The 25,456-nt window shown below is 39.7% G+C and overlaps 1 protein-coding gene across 3 annotated transcripts in view; it reads left to right on the top strand.

Annotated features, from left to right (window-relative positions):
• The first annotated feature begins 9,108 nt into the window (after positions 1–9,108).
• Positions 9,109–25,456, top strand: part of LOC130906390 (voltage-gated potassium channel subunit beta-2) — a 71,783-nt gene continuing 55,435 nt past the window's right edge. The window contains exons 1-2 of one of the 3 annotated variants that reach the window (XM_057820691.1): positions 15,856–16,882; positions 17,000–17,814. In XM_057820691.1, coding sequence (XP_057676674.1) covers positions 17,486–17,814 — 329 coding nt within the window. In that variant the 5' untranslated portion in view covers positions 15,856–16,882; positions 17,000–17,485. Of the gene's footprint in view, positions 9,748–15,855; positions 17,815–25,456 lie in introns of those variants that run through there. The other 2 variants (XM_057820693.1, XM_057820690.1) reach the window with 2 other exon arrangements.

The following is a 25,456-nucleotide window of genomic DNA, read 5'->3' as shown; positions in this document are numbered from 1 at the left end:
AAGACGAGCGCAGGTTTTCGTTTGACCAAAACGAGGCAAAAATGCGCAATAGTTTCCGTCACATATTCACAATGTTTGACATTTATGTGTTGTTAGCCTGCATCGTAGCAGTGTCTGGTTGTGTCACTCATGACGTGCTGCGCCCCCGCCCCCTTCCGCCTCACCAGTGTGTCGTCTCCAGTCTCCATGCTGGCTTGCACACAGGTAAGATTTCTTATCTTGGTGAGAGAGAGCAATGTTACTTCAGCCTTGAAGGGTCTTTGCTGAGTGATCATCACACACTAAATGTAACACGTAGCATTAACATAGCGTTCGCATTAGCATTAGGCTAATGCCAATGGTGTGTGTCCTCTTAAACTCTCGGATAACATTTTTACATACGGTTTATGGCGACCATATATTTACAATTAAATGAAAATAATGTACTTTTTCCTGCTGATTGTGTATAATCACCAAGTTGGCGTTTTCCTTGTAGACGCTACAATATGTGCTGGTCTGTCAATGTTCATTCGAAATAACTTGAATCCTTTATTTATTTATTCATTTATTTATTCACTTATTTTTGGGATACTTAAAAAAAAAAAAATTACCAGCAAAAACAGTTTTAGTAAACAACGACTAAAACTTCTGGTCAACAAAAACTAGACGAAGACAAACACATTTTGAGATAACTAAAATATGACTACGACTTATAAGTAGATTCGTCCAAAAGACAAAGTTTAAGACGAAAATTAAAAGGGCTTCAAAAAACAGCACTGATGTATTATCTGCTACATGTTGACACTCGGGGTGTAACAATAAATCACTGTGGATCAGTGTTGTTTTCGTCAACGATGATGACAACAAAAATATTTCGTCGACAAATTTTCATGACGATGACTTGATGATCACAAGCTAAAATGTGTCTTGGGAGACTAAAACATAACAAGATAAGGCGAAGTACGATGCTAGTCTGTTAGTCAATGTGGCGGCCGCCATATGTAAACAGAGCTTTTCCGGTGAAAATTCTTGTGAATAAATACTTAAATCTCTGAATTCTTTTTAGATATGGACCCAAAACAGTCTTGGTTCTTGGTTAAAAGTAAAAAAAAAAAAAAAAAAAAAAAAACGTGCAGTTAGCATTTATTATAAGTAAATATGTCAAAGTACGATGCTAGTCTGTTAGTCAATTTGGCGGCCGCCATATGTAAACAGAGCTTTTCCAGTGAAAATTCTTGTAAATAAATGCTTAAATCTCTGGATTCTTTATAGATATGGAGGTAAAACGGTCTCGATAAAAAAAATAAAAAAAAAACGTGCAGTTAGCATTTATTTTACATAAATATGTCGACGTCCGATGCTAGTCTCTTTGTCAATGTGGCGGCCGCCATATGCAAACAAAGCATTTCCGGTTAAAATTCTTTTGAAGAAATGCTTAAATCCCTGAATTCTTGATAGATATTAATGTAAAACAGTCTCGATCTTTGTTAAAAGAGCAAAAAAATGGGCAGTTAGCATTTATTTTACGTAAATTTAAGAATGCTGCTAGTCCGTAGCGGTTAATTTCTCCCATTAATTTTTTTCACAACGTTTCAAAATGCATGCATGGTACGAAAAATATAATAGTTACCTTGAATCCTTGAACAAATCACTCCTGAGACAATCCTTCCTGTTTGTGTGCGGTACAGCTTTCTTATTTTTTCAACATAAATTCGGCGTTCGATCGCTGCATGTGTTGACTAACTGCGACCGACTGCGAAGGACTGAAGCGGACTGTAGGACGGCCTCCTACTTGAAGGCGTACCTGAGTCATAATTTTGTATTAAATCAATCGAAGACCCTTGAATCGAATCATCCCGGAATATCGTATCATTGTCTAAAGAAGTGATGATGTATTATACCATCATGAAATATTTACCATCCTCAAAAAGTTCCAGCCTCCCCCTCGTCACCCCATAATTATTTTTCTAGAACTGCCCCTGGATACCGAGAATTGATGATTAAGTAGAATCAGACATCAGAGTACGTTTGAAATCCAATAAATTCGTTCTGTGCCAAAAAAGAAAAAAAATGTTTTTATGCCTTTTGCGTTTTGAGAGCTGTGGCAAAACAATAGCTTGCATAAGAATTCATTACTAACTTTTCCACATTATACCATTTTAATGGAAATCTGCATGTAATACCAACATAAAGTGACATACAATTGTGGATTGGAAAGAATTACAAGTTTGTAGACAGGGTTAACGCACTAGTTGCCATTGACGGTGATAGACGTCCAGTCCTTTTTGTTTGGGAGGGATGACAGCAAATTACTCATTGGTATTTTCATCAGGCAAGCACACTTCTATTTCATTTAAGAGTATACAAGCACTGTATTTCAATTACAGAACGCGAGCGTGTAGTATTACATGTAATCAGATCGCAGAGCGAGTATAATCTGGTTTACAGTCTAATTTCACAGTTAATGCTGTGGCACGTGGTTTGTCAAAAATTACATTGAAAATAGTAAAATGCGCCGTGAGCTCTTTCTAATGATAATCAAAGTCATTATTCATGATTATTGTGTATATTTTGAGATACCCAAGCACTATGCTGATGCAAAGGGGGAATTACAATAACACTTTTAAAATATTGTTCACGATGCTCTAGCTCCACCTCCTGCGACATACTGCTGCTCTCTAGCGACAAAATGTTGAAATGACACAATAGTATGATTTTATATGGTAACCCCACAACAACCATCACCAGTGAAAGCTTGCCACCATTAAAATCGAATGTCATCGTTGTTACTTTTAAAATAAATATGCCTATAAGAATCAAAAATATATATGTCTATTAAAAAAGGTTAAAATCCCCAAATGTGTGGATAGCAGTGCTGCAGAACAGAAAATTATCACATGATTTGAATCTTTGCTAAAATTAGGGCCCCACCAACTGGCGGAGAGCGCTGTTGTAATGCAAAGGATTATTAGCGCCCGAGCACCAATTAGGGCGAGAGCCCCATTGTTTGGCAAAGGATAATTATTATTATATGTTTTTTTGTTTTTTTTTAGTTTTTTTTTGTATTTTAATCACTTTTGTGTGATTTTTTCGATTATTGACCGATTTTTCGATTTTTGGGCGATTTTTCGATTAAACTATTTTGGGCGATTTTTTTGATCGATCGATTTTTGGTCGTTTTTTTTTTTTTTTCGATTATTGGCTGATGGCCAATGTTTTGGTGATTTTGGGCGATTTTTCAATTAATCGATTTTGGGCGATTTTTTCCATTTCTGGGCGTTTTTTCACTTTTTTAAACACTTTTTGATTTATAGATTTTGGGCGATTTTTCTATTGATCGATTTTTGACATTTTTTTATTTCTGGCCGATTTTTTGAATGATTGAGCGATTTTTGATTAATTGAGTTTTGAACGAGCAATCGATTTTTGAGCAATTATTTGACTTTTGATTCAAGTTTTCGATTGCTGAGCAATTTTTGATTAATCGATTTGTGACCGGACTCGATATTTGATTCGATTTTCGATTAATCAATTTTGAACGATTGATCGATTTTCGATTAGATTTTTTCGAGTAATCGATTTTTGAACGAGTAATTGATTTTTGAAAAATTGATTTTTTTAGCATAATTTTTTAAACGATTACTCGAGTTTTGATTAGATTTTTTTTGGATGATCAATTTAATTTCAATTAGATTTTTCAATTACTGGGCGATTTTCGATTAATCGCTTTTGAACGATTAATCAATTTTCGATTCGATTTTGAGTAATTGATTTTTGAACGATTAATCCAGTTTCGATTCAGTTTTTTAAAACGATTAATCGATTTTCCATTCAATTTATTTTTCCCTCAATTTTTTGATGAATCGATTTTGGGTGATTATTTTTTTTTTTTTTTTTAATTGCTCAGTTTTTGAAAATTTTTCGATTTTTGGGCGATTTTTCGATTGATTGATTTTTTAAACTATGAATAGATTTTCGATTCCATTTTTTCTCTTCGATTAATCTCTTTGGGGAGATCCTTCGATTTTTGATCGATTTTTCGATTTTTGATCAATTTTTCAATTTTAAGGGTTTTGTTATTGATTGATTTTGGGCGATTTTTAAAATGTATTTATTTATTTTTAATTTTTTTTTTTTTTGATTGATCGATTTTTGGGATTTTTTAAATTATTGACCCATGTTTCGATTTTTGGGCAATTTTAAGCGATTTTTTTTATTGCTGGGTGCTTTTTCAAATTTTTGAACGCTTTTTGAGTTATCGATTTTGGGTGATTTTTCTATTAATTGATTTTTGACCGATTTTTCGATTTCTGGGCGATTTTTTAAATTTTTGCACGATTATTCGATTTGTCGCTTTATCATACATTTTCATCTTACATGCGGAGGCTCAAGAATTCAACTCCCTCTCCTGCGAAGGAAGTCAATTAAATGAGTCATTCACCAATGTAAATTTTATGAACGTTTATTACGTGGCTTGAACTTTTAACATTTTGGGGAGCATTGCAATTGTGATTCAGGGCTGTATTTATGATTGGCAGGGGAGATGTTTTCCCATTTTCTACTTCAGTGTTTCATAAAAGCCTTTTAAGCACCATACAAAATTCATGACATAAATATGACTCAATATATTGTGAGCTTTTGTTGGTCTCCTGTTTTATAGCAGTTGACAGTTCCTCGGAGGTTTTATCAATTGCATCATGAGCAGAATGTGCTTGTGGGCCAAAGGTCCCCCCACACTTCTTTTGAATTATTAAATTCGTTTGGATATCCTCTCAAACAACAAGCTCCAAGTGCTTACATACTGTACTGTAGGCCTATACGTAAATATGATGCATCTTTTTAAAAGCTTAGACGTAACAACTATCCTCACTTAACACCCTAGAGTGGTCGCAAGAGAATTGTAGGGTAAGATAAAGTACATTTATCTTCATTTCTGTCGGTTCATAGCAATAACCGCAATGTTGCAGAAGATTCTATCACGCTGTGGGTGCAAGGTGGAAGAATTCCTATTTTATATATTTACTTTTTGTTGCAGTTATGTAACAGATGACTCAAAACAAGAGTGAACCGTACCAAGCGTACCTCCGTGCGTAGTTACAAAACAACGAGTCCAAACATACTGCACATATTTGAGACGCACAGTGTCCACTTGATGCTCGTGTAATACTAATCCCACCACTTTTGACCAAGAGGAGGCCATCATGCAAGGGCACATTGGGTTGCAATATCCACCAGAGAAGATCAAGATTGAACCCCCCAGCTGCTTGTACAACAGCAAGAGCGCTTATGGAGGCTTAATCCCAGATGATCTGTGCTTTCTAAAAGCGCTGCTGCAGAGAGAGCCGGACGCAGATGTGGCCCAGACACTAGTGCCATGCTGAGGGAACACAATCCCAGCATAAGACACATGCATGAGCGTATTCTCACATTGTCAATGATTGTGACTTTTCTCAATCGGTGGATTTTTTTTTCATTCATCTATCCCAGTGGTGGAAGGTCACGCACTTTGTTTAATCCTTCCTGTCTGACCTTTGACCAGAACAGGAAGTACTTGAAAAGATAAATGAATTGACGTAAAAAAAATTTTTTAAATGACCAGTAAGGGGAAAGCCGACTCACGTTGATCATGATGAACTTTCATGTTAGTCTATCAATTTCAATGTACACTGCTGGCCAGTATTGGCACCCCTGCAATTCTGTCAGAAAAGGCTCAATTTCTCCCAGAAAATGATTGCAATTAACAAATGCTTTGGTAGTAATATCTTCATATTACAAATGCTTTGGTAGTAACATCTGCATTTATTTTGCTTGCAATGAAAAAACAAAGAGAATGAAAAAAAAAAATCATTATCATTATACACAAAACTCCAAAAATGGGCCGGACAAAAGTATTGGCACCCTCAGCCTAATACTTGGTAGCACAACCTTTAGACAAAATAACTGCGAACAACCGCTTCCGGTATCAATCATTGAGTTTCTTAAAATGCTCTGCTGGAATTTTAGACCATTCTTCTTTGGCCAGCTGCTCCAGGTCTGTGAGATTTGAAGGGTGCCTTCTCCAAACTGCCATTTTCAGATCTCTCCACAGGTGCTCTATGGGATTCAGGTCTGGACCCATTGCTGGCCACTTAAGAAGTCTCCAGTGCTTTCTCTCAAACGTAAGGGTTGACACTGTTGTACCCTCAGACTGCAGGACAGCTTGAACTTGTTTGGATGTTAGTCAAGGTTCTTTATCCACCATCTCGCGTCAATTTTTCTTTTCCGTCCACATCTAGGGAGGTTAGCCAGAGTACCATGGGCTTTACACTTGTTGATGACACTGCGCACGGTAGACACAGTAACATTCAGGTTTTTGGAGATGGACTTGTAGCCTTGAGATTGCCCATCCTTTCTCACAATTTTGCTTCTCAAGTCCTCAGACAGTTCTTTGGTCTTCTTTCTTTTCTCCATGCTCAATGTGGTCCACACAAGGACACAGGACAGAGGTTGAGTCAACTTTAATCCATTTTAACTGGCTGAAAGTGTGATTTAGTTATTGCCACCACCTGTCATGTGCCACAGGTTAGTAACAGGTGCTGTTAATTACACAAATTATAGAAGCATCACATGATTTTTCAAAGGGTGCCAATACTTTTGATGATGCTCTGATGTAAACAGAGCTTTACCGGTAAAAATTCTTGTGAATAAATGCTTAAATCCCCCAATTATTCATATATATGGACGTAAAATAGTCTTGATTCTTGGTTAAAAGCAAAAAAAAAAAAAAAAAACAAACAAACAAAAACGCGCAGTTTGCATTCATTTTATGTAAATATTACTATAATGCCAATGCAGTCGTGGCTAATTCCTCTCATTGATTTTTTTCAAGTTTCACAATGCATGTATGGTGCGAAAAATATAATAATTACCTTCAATCCTCGAACAATCACTCCTGAGATAATCCTTCCTGTTCGTACGCGGTACAGCTTTCGAACTTTTTGCGTGTGTTTGTGAATAGCTCCTCTTGATGTGGGCGGCCCCCTACTTCCATGCGAGGCGCAGTGCATGACCGATCTGAGCTGTCAATACATTATTAAGTCTATGATTTAGCTTAGCATGGATAGGTATGAGAGTCATCTTTCGAGTGTCCCAAAGCTCGCAAAACTTTAAAAGAGCGTCAAGCAATCCAGTGCCAGAGGCATAAAAGCAACCCCAAAACATCAGGGAACCTCCGCCATGTTTGACTGTGGGGACCGTGTTCTTTTCTTTAAAGGCCTCATTTTTTCCCCAGTAAACTCTATGTTGATGCATGTTCCCAAAAAGCTCTACTTTTGTCTCATCTGACCAGAGAACACTTTTCCAAAACATTTTTGGCTTTCTCAGGTAAGTTTTGGCAAACTCCAGCCTGGCTTTTTATGTCTCTGGGTCAGAACTGGGGTCTTCCTGGGTATCCTACTATAAAGTCTCTTTTCATTTCGACGCGGACAAATTTTGAGTTGACACTGTTATACCCTAGGACTGCAGGACAGCTTGAAGTTGTTTGGATGTTAGTCGAGGTTCTTTATCCACCATCTTTTGTTGAAATCTATTGTCAATTTTTCTTTTCTGTCCACATCTAGGGAGGTTAGCTACAGTGCCATGGGTTTTACACTCACTGATGACACTGCGCACGGTAGACACAGGAACATTCAGGTCTTTGGAAATTGACTTGTAGCCTTGAGATTGCCCATGCTTCCTCACAATTTAGCTTCTCAAGTCCTCAGACAGTTCTTTCTTTTCTCCATGGTCAATGCGCCGGTACACACAAGGACACAGGACTGAGGTTTAGTCAACTTTAATCAATTTTAACTGGCTGCAAGTATGATTTAGTTATTGCCACCACCTGTTATGTGTGACAGGTAAATAACCGGTGCTGTGAATTAAACAAATTAGAGAAGCATCACATGATTTTTCAAAGGGTGCCAGTACTGTTGTCTGGCACATTTTTGGAGTTTTGTGTTAAATGATAATGATTTCATTTTTTCCCCCATTCTCTTTTATGTTTTTTCATTGCAATATGGCGAGCAGTGTACGTACACAATGAATGGGTTGCCGTGCAACCCTTCACACTAGGGTGCTGCTGGTTTGAAACGGCCTTTAGATTTCTCCAGATTTAAATGCTTGGGATTTGTTATGCGAGTAGACCATTTGCATTCATAGTGCAAACATTAAATGAACAATAAATGATTGAAATAATTAATATGTTAAGTCCATGACCGCCTATATCGGTATCGGTTTGATATCAGTATTAGATTTTTTAAGTTTGACAATATCGGAAGATCAGGTATCAGTTAATGTCAGGTTTGCGATCAGGCAGGTGGTGTCTGGACCCAAGTGCAGGGAAAGGGAAGTGAGGCAAAAAGGTTGTGGAAAAGTAATTTAATTAAAGCCGACAGAAAAACAAAGTACAAACCAAAACTGAGGTGATCCCAAAAACACAGTTGCAAACAAAACCCAGGGTATTGGCAAAAGACTGGTCTCAAAAACTTACTAGGCAGAGGAACATGAGGGCTGTGACGTAGGAAGAGGCAAAATTGACGCTGGCATGAACGAAGACACTGACAATGACGCAACAAGAAGTGAAAAGAAACTGGGTGCTTACACAGACACACACACAGACAAGGCATAATGAGACAACGAGGAACAGCTGGGTAACACAGGAGGATGCAGGTTGGAGGATACACTAGGAGCAGGCAGAACAGGTGAACTCAATAGGCAATCACTGGGACAAGTCACACTAGAAGGAAACCAACACAAAACCTAACAGTTAAAAAGTGTATCGTGAGCTACCCAGAGGTTTCCACTCCTACTCATAAATCTTAAGAAACCACCAAAACACTTCATTGTTCAGTGATTCAAAGATAATGGTCTCCAAACAAAAATGTTGAATTGTTTTGCTTGTTAGCAGCTCATTAACTATCCAACTTTCACGAAATTGTTTCCAAAGGTGAAGGTCAGGATGCTGAGCTGCATCATCTTCGCCTCTTGCAGATTACACGATGGCCGCAAGGGAAGAGCTACTTCATCTGTTTGGTAATCTGAACAAATGTAAGCTGGTGGGGCTTGAGCACAAATCCCTCCATGTCCCTCCTTTGGGAGATCAAGAGAGAAAGATGCGGATTGCTTTTATACCGATCCATTTTTTTATTCAAAGAGGCGCCTCACATCAGCGCCAGCCATTGTTTGCCACTGACAGGTGTGTACTTTGTTGTATTTTTGTCCCAGACGCCGCCAAGGAGCAACCCGCCACTATTTGATGTCTTACAGGGCCTTTAAGTACTTCTTCGCAGACATTTTGATGCCCAACATCCTCCAATCTTCACAAATCTTCATCAAGACAGCAACGCCTTGTTGTTTTGGTTCACTCTCACAAGCTGCTTTTGCCTAAAGTAGCTGACACAACTGAGCTTAAGACTGATTTGTTCCAGTATTTTGCTTCAGGATAACGATGTTCGCAAGTCGCGGCGGCACTGGAGGAGGCAAGGGAGGGAAGTACTCGGTGGAGGACCTTTATGGCATCAGTAAGAAGCCCAAAGCATCTTCCTCCTCGGGGAGTCTTGTGGCCAAAGCGGGCGGAACTCGGAGCAGCAGGACCAGCCCGGACCAGAAGAGTGAGTCTGAGGCCCTGGCGTCGCAGATCCTGGTAGCGGCGCATAGGCTGGTGGAGCGCCGGCGATTGGAGCTCTACCTCAGAGAATGTGGCCTCTCGCTAGCTGACTGCGAGGCGGAGCGCTCCGCCATGTCATACAGGTGAGAGTGGCCTTCTGCCATAACAAAAAACAAAGAACAAGTATTCCAAACTGCAAATATTATCAAACTGTGCCTTACTGCTCTTTGCACTGTATAATTTTGCTTTCTTTAGCATAGATTTTTCTATTCAGTTTAGATTCGTGATAACAAAAACTTTGGGGTTGCAGATTCTGCATACAATAATGTCAATGAATGCATTAAAATTTAATTTGATACATGTAACATGCATTTAATTTTGTTTAATTAGTGCTGTTAAAACTTTTACTCTGGAGAGTAGACGTAAAGCCATAGACTTCACCATCAGTTGACAAGACAGCTCCTGCAAACATTGCGCCACGCCTTCCCGTTGGGGGCCGACCCAGGCGGAGTTGAGATGGGTTTCACTGTGATAAACTCAAAACACACGCTGCGTTCAAACGCCGGATTTAGGTGGAAAAAGGATGAAAGTTTTACTGCATACAAGCAGGCAGGGGTGATTCAAGAGTGATTTGGTTGAGGATTCAAAGTAATTATTATATAAAAGAGCCCCATGAATGCACTTTGAAACGTTGTGAAAAAAAATGCATGGAAAACATAGCCTAAATTCAGCTTGAAATTAGGGTTGTTCCGATCATGTTTTTTTGCTTCCGATCTGATCCCGATTGTTTTAGTTTGAGTATCTGCCGATCCCGATATGATTGCTTTTTTTTTGCTCCCGATTCAATTCCAATCATTCCCGATAATTTTTCCCGTTCAACATACAGTACATAAGTACTGTATTTGTTTATTATGACAATAAATCCTCAAGATGGCATTTACATTATTAACATTCTTTCTGTGAGAGGGATCCATGGATAGAAAGACTTTTAATTCTTAAAGGATGAATGTGACCTTGTATATTGTGACTAAATATTGCCATCTAGTGTATTTGTTGAGCTTTCAGTAAATGATACTGTAGCCATTTAACTTCTGCCCAAATGCACGATGGGAAGTGCAACCATGACTGTGTGTAGTGGTACCAAATGATATATCTTCTCTGCGTTTGGAAATAAAATAGGGTGTTAAGAAAAAGATCAACTACTACCTTTCTTGCCCACATTGCTTCCCACGATATTTCTAATTGATGACAGAGGGATTGTAAGGCTTTAGCCAATTAAAAAAAAAAGCTTCAAAGGCTGCCAAAATTCTCTCTACTCAATAAACGTTGCCTTTTAACTCTATGTATACGTAAAACGGTGCCATTATAGATTGAACGCGACAATGCGTGAGTGGGTAGTGCAGCGCATGCATTAATTGCGTTAAATATTTAAAAGTTATTACCGCCGTTAACGCGATAAATTTCATAGCCCTAGTTTAAGCCAAAACTAAAGACTCTGGATGAGTGAAAGACATTTTGTCTCTAACGTTAAATACAATTAGGAAATGATTTAATTGAAAAAAATATATATATATATTAAAAAAAAGGCATGTCCGATATTTTTTTGCCGATTCCGATACTTTGACAATGACGTGATCGGACCCGATCAATCGATCGATCAGGACATCTCTACTTATAATATTTTGCTCCCAAAGCTGTTGTGGCGGTGAATAAGCCCTCTTTTTCATTCACTTGGACTCGCAATGTTATGCACTGGTGCTAAATAAACAAGTAACATTGTAAAAATACATTTTTACGGTGAAGACGTGAACAGTGAGAGAGTGGGCGTGCAGTTGTTGTGTGCAGCTAACATGACAGGATGTGTCTGAGGAGAACTCTTCTACATGTCCGTCCATGATCAAACGTAAGTAAATATTCTTTTATTTATAGAAAGTTTGTAGTGTTTACTTTGTAACCACTGTATTCACACTATAATTTCTGATGGGGTGCAAAACAAAATTTGACAGCACACCGGTGGCGAGAAACGGGCACGCAGAGAGGGGAGAGAGGGGAATAAACGCTGAAAATAGCGTGTTCTCGGTGGACAAACCAGCGTACGTCGGAGCGGGGGGCTGCTCGGGGCAAAGCCGAGGAAGCATGAGGTCCAAGGGGGGTGTGCGACAAGCCGCCGGTTGTCAACCATGTGGCCTTTTCGGTGGACAGGGAATATTGTCACCCACAAAGTGCAAGCCACTTCCTGATTAAAACATGTGCCATGATCCCAGTAGTTGACTTAATACAAAACACGTAATTTACTCACTTCGTCGGTTCAATGGTCCCACAGTTGTCAGACTTATTTTGGGCATTCTCCATGCGGTGATTGGAAACTTTTTGAAACCCAAAAAGGCTTACACGCCTCTCCCTAGTGCAGCAACAAAACCCTGCAGCACATTGGGCTGGCGTGATGTGGAAAAATAAACAAATTAATCCACAAAATCAGCTGAATCCGCAGCCCTTCTGCATGCTATGGCTGTATTATGAGATGGTGACCTGGATGACGTCACAATCGCATTCTTCCTCCATCCAGGAAGTTACTCATTTTCATGGCAAGGGATTAAAAAAATTGAATAAGTAAATCGATCGCTTCCACACACATCAAAGCAGTCCATTTTATTCAGGAGCATAAAATACTGCGTGAAATACGAAATAAACATGCTTTTTGGCTGTCATAGGCACTTTAAGACTCCTGCACCAGTCATGTTATCTAATTCAAATGCATCTTGGCTGTAAACATTATTTGCATGCGGCCATAATGTTGCGGCCGAAGGGACAGGATTGAGCTGACAGTTGGCTAGTAGGGGTGTGACAAAATATCGAAATGGTGATATATTGTGATACTTTGTATCCCAAAAGGTTATCGATATGCTCCTGTCAAGAATCGAGATATCGTTTTAAAAAGATGTCAATTTATTCATTCATTCATTCATTTTCCATGCCGCTTATTCCTCACGAGGGTCGCGGAGGTGCTGGAGCCTGTCCCAGCTAACTTCGGGCAATTTAAAAAAATAAAATAAAAATAAAAAAGGCTGTCATTGACGGTGCTCGACGCCCAATCCATTTAGACTGGGAACGTTCATTCATTCACAACCAGAGCATTCACAGTCATTCGGTCTGATTTTCGGGGCATTTACAGGTCACTTGCTTTTCATTTTAGGGCATTTACAGGTCATTTCCTGTTGAGTTTGAGTCACTGCCTATTCATTTGGGTGATTCCCAGGTCACTTCCTGTTCTGTAACGCAAAATAAACAGCAAGTGACCCATAAAATACCCCAAAATCAACAGGAAGTAACTGAAAATCAACATGTAAATGACCTTAAATGGCCCAAAATTACTCATTGCCTGGCATTGGCTGCCACTGACGGCCATAGACGTTCAATCCATCGTTCATTCGCTGCGAGATTCGCTGCCACCCTCCCAGTTCAAATCGTATCGTATCGTGAGGTACCAAGAGGTTCCCACTTCTATTGGCTAGTATGACTAAAGCATGACTGTTGCGTGTTTACTGTGGTGGTGGGTTGCGTGGCTGGGTTATAATGGAAAGTTGAAGATTTAATGCAGCTCTGACCCAGAAAAAATCCTCACACGTTTGATGAAATTTCCAAAGCTGAATCAAAAGAGTTTTGATACTTTTTGAAGATGGCTTGTGCTGAAGACTGCTCCCCCATGGTGATGTTCTCACATCACCCTTCCCTTGACAAGCTTGACAGGGTCAGCATCACCCAGAGTGGGGGTGGAGCTTAGTATTTGGGTTTAGTCATACTGGGGGTCAGTGACGCATGTTTTGACAGGCACTTGTAAAGGCTCACTGACTCGCTTGCATCTCTTTAAAGTGCTCAGTGAAGCTATTTTGGGATCTAAGGCCAAACTGTTCTTTTTCTTTCTATTTTTCTTTACTTTCACTTTTTCAAACCTAAAATAAACCTTATACAATATTGGTGGTGGGGGGGGATGGAGGCTTATGGGAACATATTCAAAACAGATGGATGAAATACAGCCAGCATACTTATTAAAATACTGTCCATATTCTATTTTTAAACTTGCAGTACAGTGACGATCAAAACAGGAGTTAAACTGATATAACTATATATGTTACTTTCGCTAGGTGGCAGCATTATCTTGCGCCATCCCTGCACTACTGCTGTGCATTTTTGTCATATCATGAGCTGAAAGTGTAATAGAGTTGACAGTGTAAAGCAAAAAAAAAAAAAAAAAAAATACACGAATGAAATCCAGTAGAAAAAGTTGGCATCCTTTTGTTTAATTTGGGAAACATGCAAGCCAGCTTTTCTCCTGTTAAAATGAACTCAGTGTCCAATTTCATTTGGAACGTAGAGAGAATTCTCCACATTCTTTATTCCAGTTCAAGTCAAAAGCGGTTGTTGAGAGATGCCAGGAGAGTTTCAATAAATTGCACCTGCATTAGGCATGTGCCGGTATGAGATTCTGACGTATGATAACCTTAAGCCAAAATATCACGATTTCACGGTATTGCGTGAAGGAAAAGAGTCGATTTTTCCTTTTTAACAAACAGGAGATGACGCGCACAATTCAGGAACAAAGAGAAAGCATTAATCACCTAAGATATAGACATCCATTAAGGAAAGAGACATTTAAAGCTGACATCTCCCAAAACATCACGAGGTGACCCAAGAAGAAATTGCCCGAATCTCGCAGCGCATACCAGTTATATCGCTGTCTAGTGCTGCCCATATGGCTAGACAAAACAACAAGAGCAGAAGTCCTTCTACTGTAGATAAAAAAAAAAATACAGCTTTGAAAATATCATGTACAACCATTCAAAATGAACAGATATAGTGGTATAAAAAAGTATCTGAACCTTTTAGAATTTCTCACATTTCTTGAAATCACATGCGATTTTCTGCTCTTAGTTGGGGGCTAGAGCTAACTGTTACTATCAGCAGTGATAAATACTCACTTTTTTGGAAAATTCACGCTCTGCTTTGTGTGCGTCAAAGGTACACACACACGCCAGTAGTGCTGTACGGACTGCGAGCAAGGTGTCAGGGAAAACGCAGACCGGATTTTCAGTGATGTGGGCATTCTCTATATGAACAAGTGGAATGGATTGGATAATGACGCACTAAAGGGGCTCTCTGCCTCACCCTATGAAATGAGGGGAAACTAACAGATTTATGATTATATTTACGTTAATAATGATAGGTTATATCTAGGGCTGTCAAAATTATCGCGTTAACGGGCGGTCATTAATTTTTTAAATTAATCACGTTAAAATATTTGACGCAATTAACGCACATGCTCCGCTCAGACAGATTTAAATGACAGTACAGTGAAATGCCCACATGTTAATTGTGTTTTGTGGAGTTTTGCCACCCTCTGCTGGCGCTTGGGTCGACTGATTTTATAGGCTTCAGCACCCATGAGCATTGTGTAAGTAATTATTGACATCAACAATGGCGGGCTACTACTTTATTTTTTGATTGAAAATTTTACAAATTTTATTAAAACGAAAACATTAAGAGGGGTTTTGATATAAAATTTCTATAACTTGTACTAACATTTATCTTTTAGGAACTACAAGTCTTTCTACCATTGATCGCTTTAACAGAATGTTAATGTTAATGCCATCTTGTTGAGTTTTTGTTATAATAAACAAATACAGTCCTTATATACCATATGTTGAATGTATATATCCATCTTGTGTCTTATCTTTCATTCCAACGATAATTTACAGAAAAATATGGCATATTTTATAGATGGTTTGAATTGCGGTTAATTGCGATTAATTACGATTAATTAATTTTTAAGCTGTAATTAACTCGATTAAAATTTTTAATCGTTTGACAGCCCTAGTTATATCATTATTGATTCGAACTAATATCCTGGCAACTTTATAGTGAAAATGTCAGCATTTTTTTGTATATATATATATATATATCCCCAACATTATTCAAAACAATTCTTTAAAAAAAAATCTAGCACTATTATTATAGTTTACTACTATACAGTATTTTTTTTAAAATGCCTTCCTGCTCAAAAATTTTCTTCCCCCAGAAAATTGAGATTTTAAGCTTTCCAATGATGTATCACATATGCATATCGGACAATTTTGAAAGTTGGCTAAATTGGGAGTCTCAGAGCGGAACTTGAAGTCACCTGAGTGTTTTCCGCCATATATATTATATTATTATATTAAATATAAACTTTATTTGAAATATTTAGTATGTTAAAGTTTTCAAAGTATATATCGAGTAGAAAATAATATTTAATCAGACAATGATTTAAATAAAAAAGAAGTATGTGAATACAAAGTAAAATAAATTAAGGGTTATTCAAGGGCCCCTATGGTCCTGAGGCCCGGGACAACATACCCGGTTGCCTCCACCCCCGTCGACGGGCTTGAATATATGATCAGTCTTCGTTATGTCGTTCACTTACAGTACATCCTGTGCATCTCCAGGGGGCTAAGGCCCCCTTGTTCTTAAAACCTAGCGACGCCCCTGCCGTCAATGGCAATCAAACTCCTGGAACAAAGAGTGAATTTCATGTGAGTGGAAAGTTACCAGCCAAGCAAAGTTCAATGCAATCTGCTATGACTCTGCAGAAGGCTCCAAAGCTATTCGTTTGGTGGAAGCAAACTGGCAGAAAATGACGCATGTGCGCAATTTTATATGCAGATGAAGATGTTTTTTTGCTGTTCTTCTGCGCAGGTACTTTACAATAAACGTGGCACATCATTCGGAATATGATGTACCCGCAGATGTTGCAGTGGAATAGTGATGGCTGCTCGTTTAGATAAATGGGTGTGGTGGTGCTGGTGGAGATAATCAGCGGATATGTCTGCGCTTATAGGAAAATAATGTTCACAAATCATGACACGGTTTCATTTATTTCCAATTCTGCCAAGAGGCAACATTGCATAAGCAGCATACACATGATGTGAGGAAATTTGTTCACCCGTGTGATGAATGGGAGAGGGAGGGCGAGAATTGAGAGACGGAGAGAGAGCTTGTGCGTTGTGCCATGAGCATTTTTTGGGGGACCTTCTGGAAAAAGCAAAGAGCAGGAAAAAAAATATCAATTTGAAAAGAATGATGACGGAGTGACGCTGACTATGGGCTTTTGCAGCTGATTTGCGGCTTCACGATGCTTAGTGCGTTTTGCGCTGTGCCATTCTGTGCCAGGGGAACAAGCAGGAGAGCCGCGCACGGCTTGTACAGCTGCTGCCGGCATGTTCGCAGCTCCACACACTGAACAAGGTAATTGGAATAAAATACATCGATGTGGCGTTCCTCCATCGTCTTATTTTTCTCGCCTCGACCCGCTTTACGCATGACGATGCGCTGATTTTTTTTTTTTTTTCTTTTTGATGGAAGCTCGTGTTTTCCCACCTTGCGACAAAAAGATATTGAGGAAAATGCCGTATTTCGACGCCGAGTGTGAGGATGTGTGTGTCGTCGCTGCAGCACGCCGGCGTGCTCTCCGGTTCAAGGCGGGAACGACTCAGCTCAGCTGAAGAGGAGACGCAAACCCCGGGAGCTCATGTTTGGGGTGTCCCTAAAGAGCAGCAGGCAAAATCTACAAGCAAGCATCCTGGTGTGTGTTTTTTTCTAAAGTGGACCACAGCCCTGATGCGGGTTGAGTGTGTGAAAAGTCAGCAAGCCTTCTGCCAGGTTTGCCTCAGCAGACAGGCAGCTCTGCATGTCTGATGTTAGAGGCTGGACATTTGGCTGCACCCCCTCCCCCTGGAACTCTCAGGCAAAATCTTTAACCTGGGCGCGAGCAGCGTTACTGATTCAATTGGACATTAGTGAAGCCAAAGGTTCCACTCCCAAAGTCAACCCCCGGAAAGCAGGGTCAGGATGCAGGTGTCCTTCGCCTGCACCGAGCACAACCTCAAGAGTCGCAGCGAGGACCGACTTTGTGGCCTTCGCACCGCTCCGCCCCCTGGGGGCAGCAGCGGAGGAGTAGGAGGAGGTGGCGGCGGAGGAGGAGGCGGCGGAGGCGGTAGTGGCGGAGGATCAGGCGCGGGAGGTGGCGGTGGAGGAGGAGGGAGCGGGCAGGAGCGCAATGGCAACTACTCGTCCCAAGGGTCAGTCAAGGCCAGGGAGGGACCCGGGTCCCGACAGACCCCTCAGGGTCACGCGCACATGAAGGAAGCTATTGGGCGGCACACTAGTATGAAGTACAGGTGAGTGTGCTACAGATGGAGATGCTTCGGCTTTCAGCAGCGTGTCCTTTTGACCTCCAAACAGTCAACTAGTTACATGTTTGTAATGATGCATTTGAACTGGGCGGTCACTTCCCAGGTCAAATCAATTGAAGTCTATTGCCGTCATCGGCAGGGAATGAATGAAGCTCATAAGTCCATTCAGATTCATCTTTGGAACTCGATATGATCTCTACTGAAATTATAAACTGGCACAATTCAAGGACCTCAATTCATTGAATATTATATAATATTTAACACATTCAGTTGTATTTCACTTAAAGTTACAAAAGAAATACAAAGCAATCTTGAAGTTTTTGACAAGAAAATCATTCTTTTAAACTTAACGGAATACAGTAGTACATCTAGATACGAATTCAATTTGTTCCTGGACTTGTTTCGTAAGTCTAAGTGGTCATATGTCGAGCGGGATTTTCCAATAAGTGTCAGAATGTGGGGTCAAGGTGGACCCAAAAGCAGGGAAACGGGGAGGAGGGCAAGGTGGTGGTGAACTCTAAGAATGTTTTAATGATAATAAACCAAAACACCAAGTACAAACAAAAAGACTGGGGATCACAAAGGCAAGGTTAAAAAAGAAATCAGGTGTACTAACGACAACAGTGAATCAAATTTACTTAATCTAATCAAATCAGAGGACCAGGAACACGAGGGTTTGGACAGGATATTAAGGCTGCAGCTATCGATTATTTCAGTAGTCGATTAATCAATGAACTAGCTTATTCGAATAATTGAGTAATCGGATAATGAACACAAAAAATTAAAGCTGAGCTGAGCCGCAAACGGTATAAAAAAATATTAAATGCAATAAAAGAAAATTGGCTGATTTACATAGCAAAACCGCTAGCTTAAATGCTATAAGATGCTAACCTTGTTTTTTTTTTTTTTTTTAAATTTTTTTTACAATGCTCTTAATACATTTTCCCACAAAAAATGGCTCAATATACCTGCAAAGATAAATTATGAATGCATTTGAAAAAAAAAACATTAGCTTAAACAAAAACTTAGCTTATGTTGGTCTTAACATAGCATAGCTGGATTCAGGCATGTGAAATGAGTTATACCATATTCACTGTTGCCATTAAAGGGCAGTGTATCCACCCAAATCAATAAAACTAAATGCAAACACTTTCAAAACAAACCATTACAGCGCCACTTTAAACGGATAATCAAAGCAGCAAAATTGAATTAAAATCTATTTTTTAAATTGAATTACTCGAGTTAATCGAATAATCGTTGCAGCACTACAGGATATCGACATAGGATAGATACTTGGATTGACAATGACCGAACAAGAATAGACAGCACATGGGGAACTTAAATACAGACATGGGGTAACAAGACAATGAGGCACAGGTGGGTGACACAAGTGGCAGCGGATTGGTCAACACACAAGTAGCAGGCCACAACAGGTGAAATCAATGGCCAATGACATGACAAGACACGCTACGGCACAAACCTAACACAACTTTAATTCAAGCCATGACAATAAGAGTACATTTTATTTCAATTAATTTGTTCAACAGCCCAAAAACCTATGCTAAATCCTTAATAAATACTGCTGGTACAATTACAAATGGCAATTGCACATAGCAAAACATATAAATGATAAATACAAATCAGAACAATAATAATATAATAATTATTATGATAATATTAATGTAACGAATCGGGTTCTATTGTGGCGGTTGTGTTTTGCATGCTGTTCCTGAACGCACCGTGTGACTGACAAGCGTAAGAGAGGTGCGGAAGTAAATTTTTACTTTTTTTTGGGTTGTTGTTGCCATCGGCAACGGTGGACAGTAGCCGTGTTGTGTTGCACAAGTTCTGAAATAAATGATTAAAAACTTGACGAAGTTGGCGACTTCCTTGCCGATGTTACATTAATAATAAACATAAATTCAAAATAAAAAAGCTTTTTTACCATCACCTTAACTTATAGACACTGGCGAACGGAGGTCGGAGGAGACTGGCCATATTGTCGAGCCAGTTCACTCACACGCACACCAAGCACATATTTTTCTATCCTTCTTAATTTCAATGGCAAGTCACCTTTTTCACCACCTGCACTAACCTTCTTGGGACCCATGTTGATTTCTCTCACAATAAAATCAGCCGTGCTGTCATAAATCTTCGTATTTCGAGCAGGTCGTCATATGTCAAGACAAATGACAAGTCAAATTTTACGTCGGATGTCGAAAGGATCGTATGTCTTTTGATCAGTTACAAGGCAGTTGTGCTTGATAATTGATCCAGATCAATGTTTGGTTGCACCCGGATTCTAACGCACAGCAATTTCTATCATACACAACAAACAAATAACAATAAATTCATCGCATTGTGCTTTGTTACCGCTTTGACAGAATGTGGTTTAGTGGGACCACAGCACACAAAGACAATCATGACTCAGCCAGATTTTCATAGGTGTGTACTCTACTGATATCTTCCCTACTTTTCTCCTTGTTATCTCTATTGTGTATTGGAGGATTTGCTATTCAAACGCCCAGCTTAATTAATTGCTCTTTCTTCCTTGAATCTGGCAACAGCACAAGCTTGCATTGGCATCTTGCCGTCACCAATGACGTCCGAGACGTGACCGTTCTCGGTCCTGACCAAACACAGAATAACCTAGAGTAAATATTGAACAGGTTTAACATTCATAATTAAATCCTTTTCACTGCATGAGCACGTCTGAATTTGTGTGCACTAGGCTAAAGGCAAAAGCAGTGTTGTTTTGGCATCCCCTTCTAATTTAGTTTTTGTACGAAAATACTTATTAGTCTAAGTCATATTTTATTTATTTATACTTTTTTTTAACCTGTCCTGTTCAGCTGCTTGACATGGAGAAAGGGAATCTGAGTGTCCTATTCATAGGCGGCTCTACTATTCAGGCGAAGTAGGCGATCGCCTTAGGCCCCCAACCAGTAGGGGGCCCCCAACCAGCTGCCCTTGCCTTGCCCCAACGAGCAAGGGCTTGGGCCACCGGAGCCAGCAGCACCCCCAACTATTCGTCAAGTATAATTATGTCAGCATACCAAAGAAATAAATAACAAAAAAAAAAGAAAGCCATTTGAATGCTGCATTTATATTATCTCTCCCCCACACACACGCACTACAATGGACTGTTCCATGACGACGGACTGAGTATCAATCGCTTAGCTTCATTTAGCGCTGTTCAGCTTAGCTTAGCTCCGTTTAGCATCGCTTAGCTCCGCTTAGCTGTTCGTTCGCTTCACTTAGCTCTCCTGCATTTTTCACGCCACTAAGCTCGCTATTTTTACAGCTCACTTGCTACTTTGCACGTCGGCTATCGTTTATTTCGAACACATGAGCGAACGTGCTCGCCATTATACCCAAAGTGCAGTGAGGGAGAAGTTGAGAACAGGCCACTAATGCCTCTTTCAACTTTCTTCTTCTTCTTCAAAACGAACATATAATACACGGCAGCACACCCTGTGGCGAAACAATGCAGTACAGTTCCAATCAGTCATACAATAATACTCAACAGCTGGTTAACAGCATTTGCTTACCATTTTAAAAAAAAATCTATTAGTGACACCACAAGCAATGATGAACAATGTTTTTTTTACGGAGTGTAAAGCTTTCGGTTAGCGGTTTAGCGAACTTACCTCCAGTGAACATTTCAAAATAAAAGCACGTCCTGTTCGTCATATAAATAACAATTTCTGGAGTTAATCCCACATACTTCAAAATTAATATTAGAATATGTTGAGTAAATACTACAAAATACAGATTCTTCACTAAGAATAGCTTTCAAATGACACTCTTTATGACAAATATGACTGGCAATGAATAATTATTATAATTAGTATACTACTATTATATATAGTAGTATACTATAATAATAATGCTAGATTTGTTTTTTAAGAATTGTTTTGAATAATGTTGGAAAGGCAAAGTGGGTGTTCTGAATCTGTTTACTTTCCATTCTTTTGCACTAGTAAATACTATCAGCATTTAACCTCATTGTTTATTTGTGATTAATTATTGTTATTTACATGATTATTTGTACTTTAATAAAGAATTTAAGTGTTCCAAAATGGTTTTGTGAATTAATAAGTGTCAACAAAAATTTCATTGCTAAATTAGTAAAAAAAAAAGAAAAAAGAAAATTATTAGATTAGTCGACTAATCGTAAAACTAGTCGGCTGACTAATCAGGAGAAAATTTGTCGTTTAGGACGTTGCGAAGTCAACACTCAAATGAAGTAAGGTACAATGAACCCAGAAACTACGGCGTCAGTCGAGGGGCAAAACGCACTCGTTGGCTAGATTTCTAATTAATTTAAAACTTGCCATTGACACCTTGTGGTACATTTCAATCACTACCTTACGTAGTTAAAGACACTGTGGAAGTCCGGCAGGGAGCCCATGTGACGTCCCTCTCGGCGACGTCAACAATGGCGAGCTATTAGTTTATTTTTTGATTGAAAATTTAACATTAATATAAAATTACTATAACTTGTACTCACATTTATCTTTTAAGAACTACAAGTCTTTCTATCCGTGGATCCCTTTAACAGAAAGAATGTTAATAATGTTAATGCCATCTTGTGGATTTATTGTTATAATAAACAAATACAGTACATATGTACAGTATGTTGAATGGATATATCCGTCTTGTGTCTTATCTTTCCATTCCAACAATAATTTACAGAAAAATATGGCATATTTTAGAGATGGTTTGAATTGTGATTAATAATGATTAATTAATTTTTAAACTGTGATTAACTCGATTAAAAATTTTAATTGTTTGACAGCCCTAATGAAAATGTCACACATTGTGAATATTTGATGGAAGCTATGCCGCATTTTCGTCTCGTCATCTCGTCTGATGAAAACGGGCATTTGTCGCATAATGTTTTACTCCCAAGACACGTTTTTAACAAGTTATCGTCTTGTTCTTTGTTGACAAAATATTTTCGTTATCGTCTTTGTTGATGAAAACAACAATGCAGTAATATTTTTCCCTGCCTCAAGGCTTCTGAGTGTCTACGTTAGCTTTAGGGGTCAGAGCACCAGTTGTTCATTTTAAGGGCTCTTGACAAGCTGTGAATGCATTTTACGTGGCCAGATTATGTGGAAATTGTAGTTTTTCTTCATTTTTATGCAGGAGAATAATTTATATGCTAGAAGGTGACATTGAGGTCACCGTCAAGCATTGTGGAACATATTGTGCGGGTTGTCGACATGTGCATTTAGCTCAGCCCCCACAGCACTTGAGTTACACAAAATGTGTACAAAATAAATAAATAATACACTTCAAGCCCCTGCTGGACATGAGCATGTTTTTTAAGCCACACATTACTGAAATGTCCGCCTCAAAGAGGTTTCTCCCAAAATGACCCGCGCCTATCTTGGAGGCTTTAAAAAGCTTTTTGTGTGGCAGGAGAGAAAAAAAACACAACATCAGGTCTGAGTCATAATGTATAAAAACACAGCAACATCCTCTTCTTTTTAGATTGGAGCTTGTTGAGTTTTATTAACCGAATATGTTTGCACGAAAATAATCCCATTTGAGTGCACAATGCGCCGTAGAATCCAATAAGTAGAGGGGGTTCTCGTGATCGTTTTCAATCAGGATGATTGAACTGCTTCCATCCTCTCTTCACTCCATTTGCTTTTCATGTATGAGGTTTTGAAAGGGGAACCAAGCACACAATGAAACCCACTCATGCGTCATGCGCACTTCTTGGATTATTCTTGCCAATTCCTGGGAGAGCGTCACCAATTGCGAGCGCCGTCATCGATCTGGCATATGCTCGTGAAAACACATGGCAATGACAATGATTGTAGTTCATGACATTGCTGTTTTATCAGCCATGAACTGACTGCACAGTCAGTGCCGAGTGTTTTTATAGCATTATGATAGTAATCATAGCTCAGCTACTGTAGACTTTGCGCCACTGACGACGTGTAGCAGAAGTGAGGACTCGGGGGGTACAGATGTGACACGATTCGCACCTCCTCGCAGATGGCACCTGTCATTACCACTGTTTGCTCATGTTTGCTCATCCCCACAGGTTTCCTCATTAACCTGAGTAGCACTTAGCGACAGTGACACCGACAGCATTTTATCATCTCCTTCTGGAATTCGGGTGAATTTGTTGATTTATCATGTCTTGAAACTGGTAAGAGGCGCCTTGAGATGCAATTTAAAAGTTTTTCAAGGCATCATTAAGCTGGTTTTTACATTGATTTGGGAGAAAAACCCTCAAGTGCAATCGCGGGTTATCTGTTTTTTTATTACAAGGCCCATTTGTCAAACTATACATTTTTCGCAGCAGATATTACAACACAAACAGCTGAGCAACACATGTAGACAGAAAATATAATAATAGTTCAGTGGTTCTTAAACTGGGTTCGATCGAACCCTAAGGATTCGGTGAGTCGGTCTCAGGGGTTCAGTGGAGTCTCTGCTGCTGAGGTCGAGACACACCAGCTCATCATGTCTATACGTGACGACATGCCCCGCTTGGCCATCACTAGCTGCAGATGATCATGTGACATTGCTTGGCCAATTATTGCTGCGAAGAATTTAGTGCACTCAGGAGTGATACAACATCTGAAAGTCATCGTAGTACGTCGTATAATTTTTTTTTTAAAGCAGCGAACAGGAAGGGGTTATGGGGGAACAGAAGAAAAGAAACACAAGAGAAGAAAGAAAAACACAAACCACAGCAAGAAATACATTGAACATGTAGACCAATTACTGATATGTTGATGCTATCGTCAGCTAGATGTATTTCCGGTTGACACCATGTGGGGGGCCTGTTGACCAGGGAAAGAGGATGATGGGGGTGGGGGAGTCTATAAGCTAAATGATTGAAAGGGGTAGAGTGTACACAAATCAGTTCTGTGAACTAGAACCTAGTAATCATGTGAATCCCTTGTGACTGTAAGCCCGTTGGCGACCAACCCTACTCCGCCCCATCGCCAATCCCGGCACCGGGACCCCCCACCTGAGCGCGCCATATCACATCCAGCCGCACGCGAGCCCCACCAGGCGCGCGACAGCCACGTAGACGAGCGGAGACGCCACGCTGGCGCCAACCCAGGGCCACGGCCCCCACCCAGCTGGCCCAGGGAAGGAGGGAGGGCGGGCGGGGGCTGGGCTTCAAGCGCAGCCCAGCAAAGGAGCCATCCCCAGTCCAGACCATCTCCGCAACTGTCTTCTCAACATTTGTATGATCATCATTTGTTGTTGATGAGCTGAAGATCCACATTCAAGCGTTCCATCTCCGTTGCCATTGTTGTCTAACCAGATTTTTTTATTTTAGTTCCGCTTTACTTGATATTTCAATAATCGGAATTTGGATGTTTGTGAATCGTTCTCGAATCTTCCACGGCTGAATCGCTCAAGGATGTAATGACGGTGGTTCTAAGTGTTGGATGGTGCGTCTTTACTCACGAGAGATAATTGCTCGTCATCCAGAATGAATTCTTCGGCAATGACTCTTGTTATTCCCTGGGCTTTGGGACTGTCGAGTGCCAGTTTGTCACGCATAGCAAAAGTTTCTGCCAGTGTTAGTTGTGTAGGACCTTTCTTTTTGTCTTCGGTTTTCTTAACATACTTCTTATATTGT

Source organism: Corythoichthys intestinalis, chromosome 18 (genome assembly GCF_030265065.1).
Source record: "Corythoichthys intestinalis isolate RoL2023-P3 chromosome 18, ASM3026506v1, whole genome shotgun sequence".
Classification (NCBI taxonomy): Eukaryota; Metazoa; Chordata; class Actinopteri; order Syngnathiformes; family Syngnathidae; genus Corythoichthys; species Corythoichthys intestinalis.
Note: the sequence above shows the minus strand (reverse complement) of the source record. Positions and strands in the feature narration are given on the sequence as shown.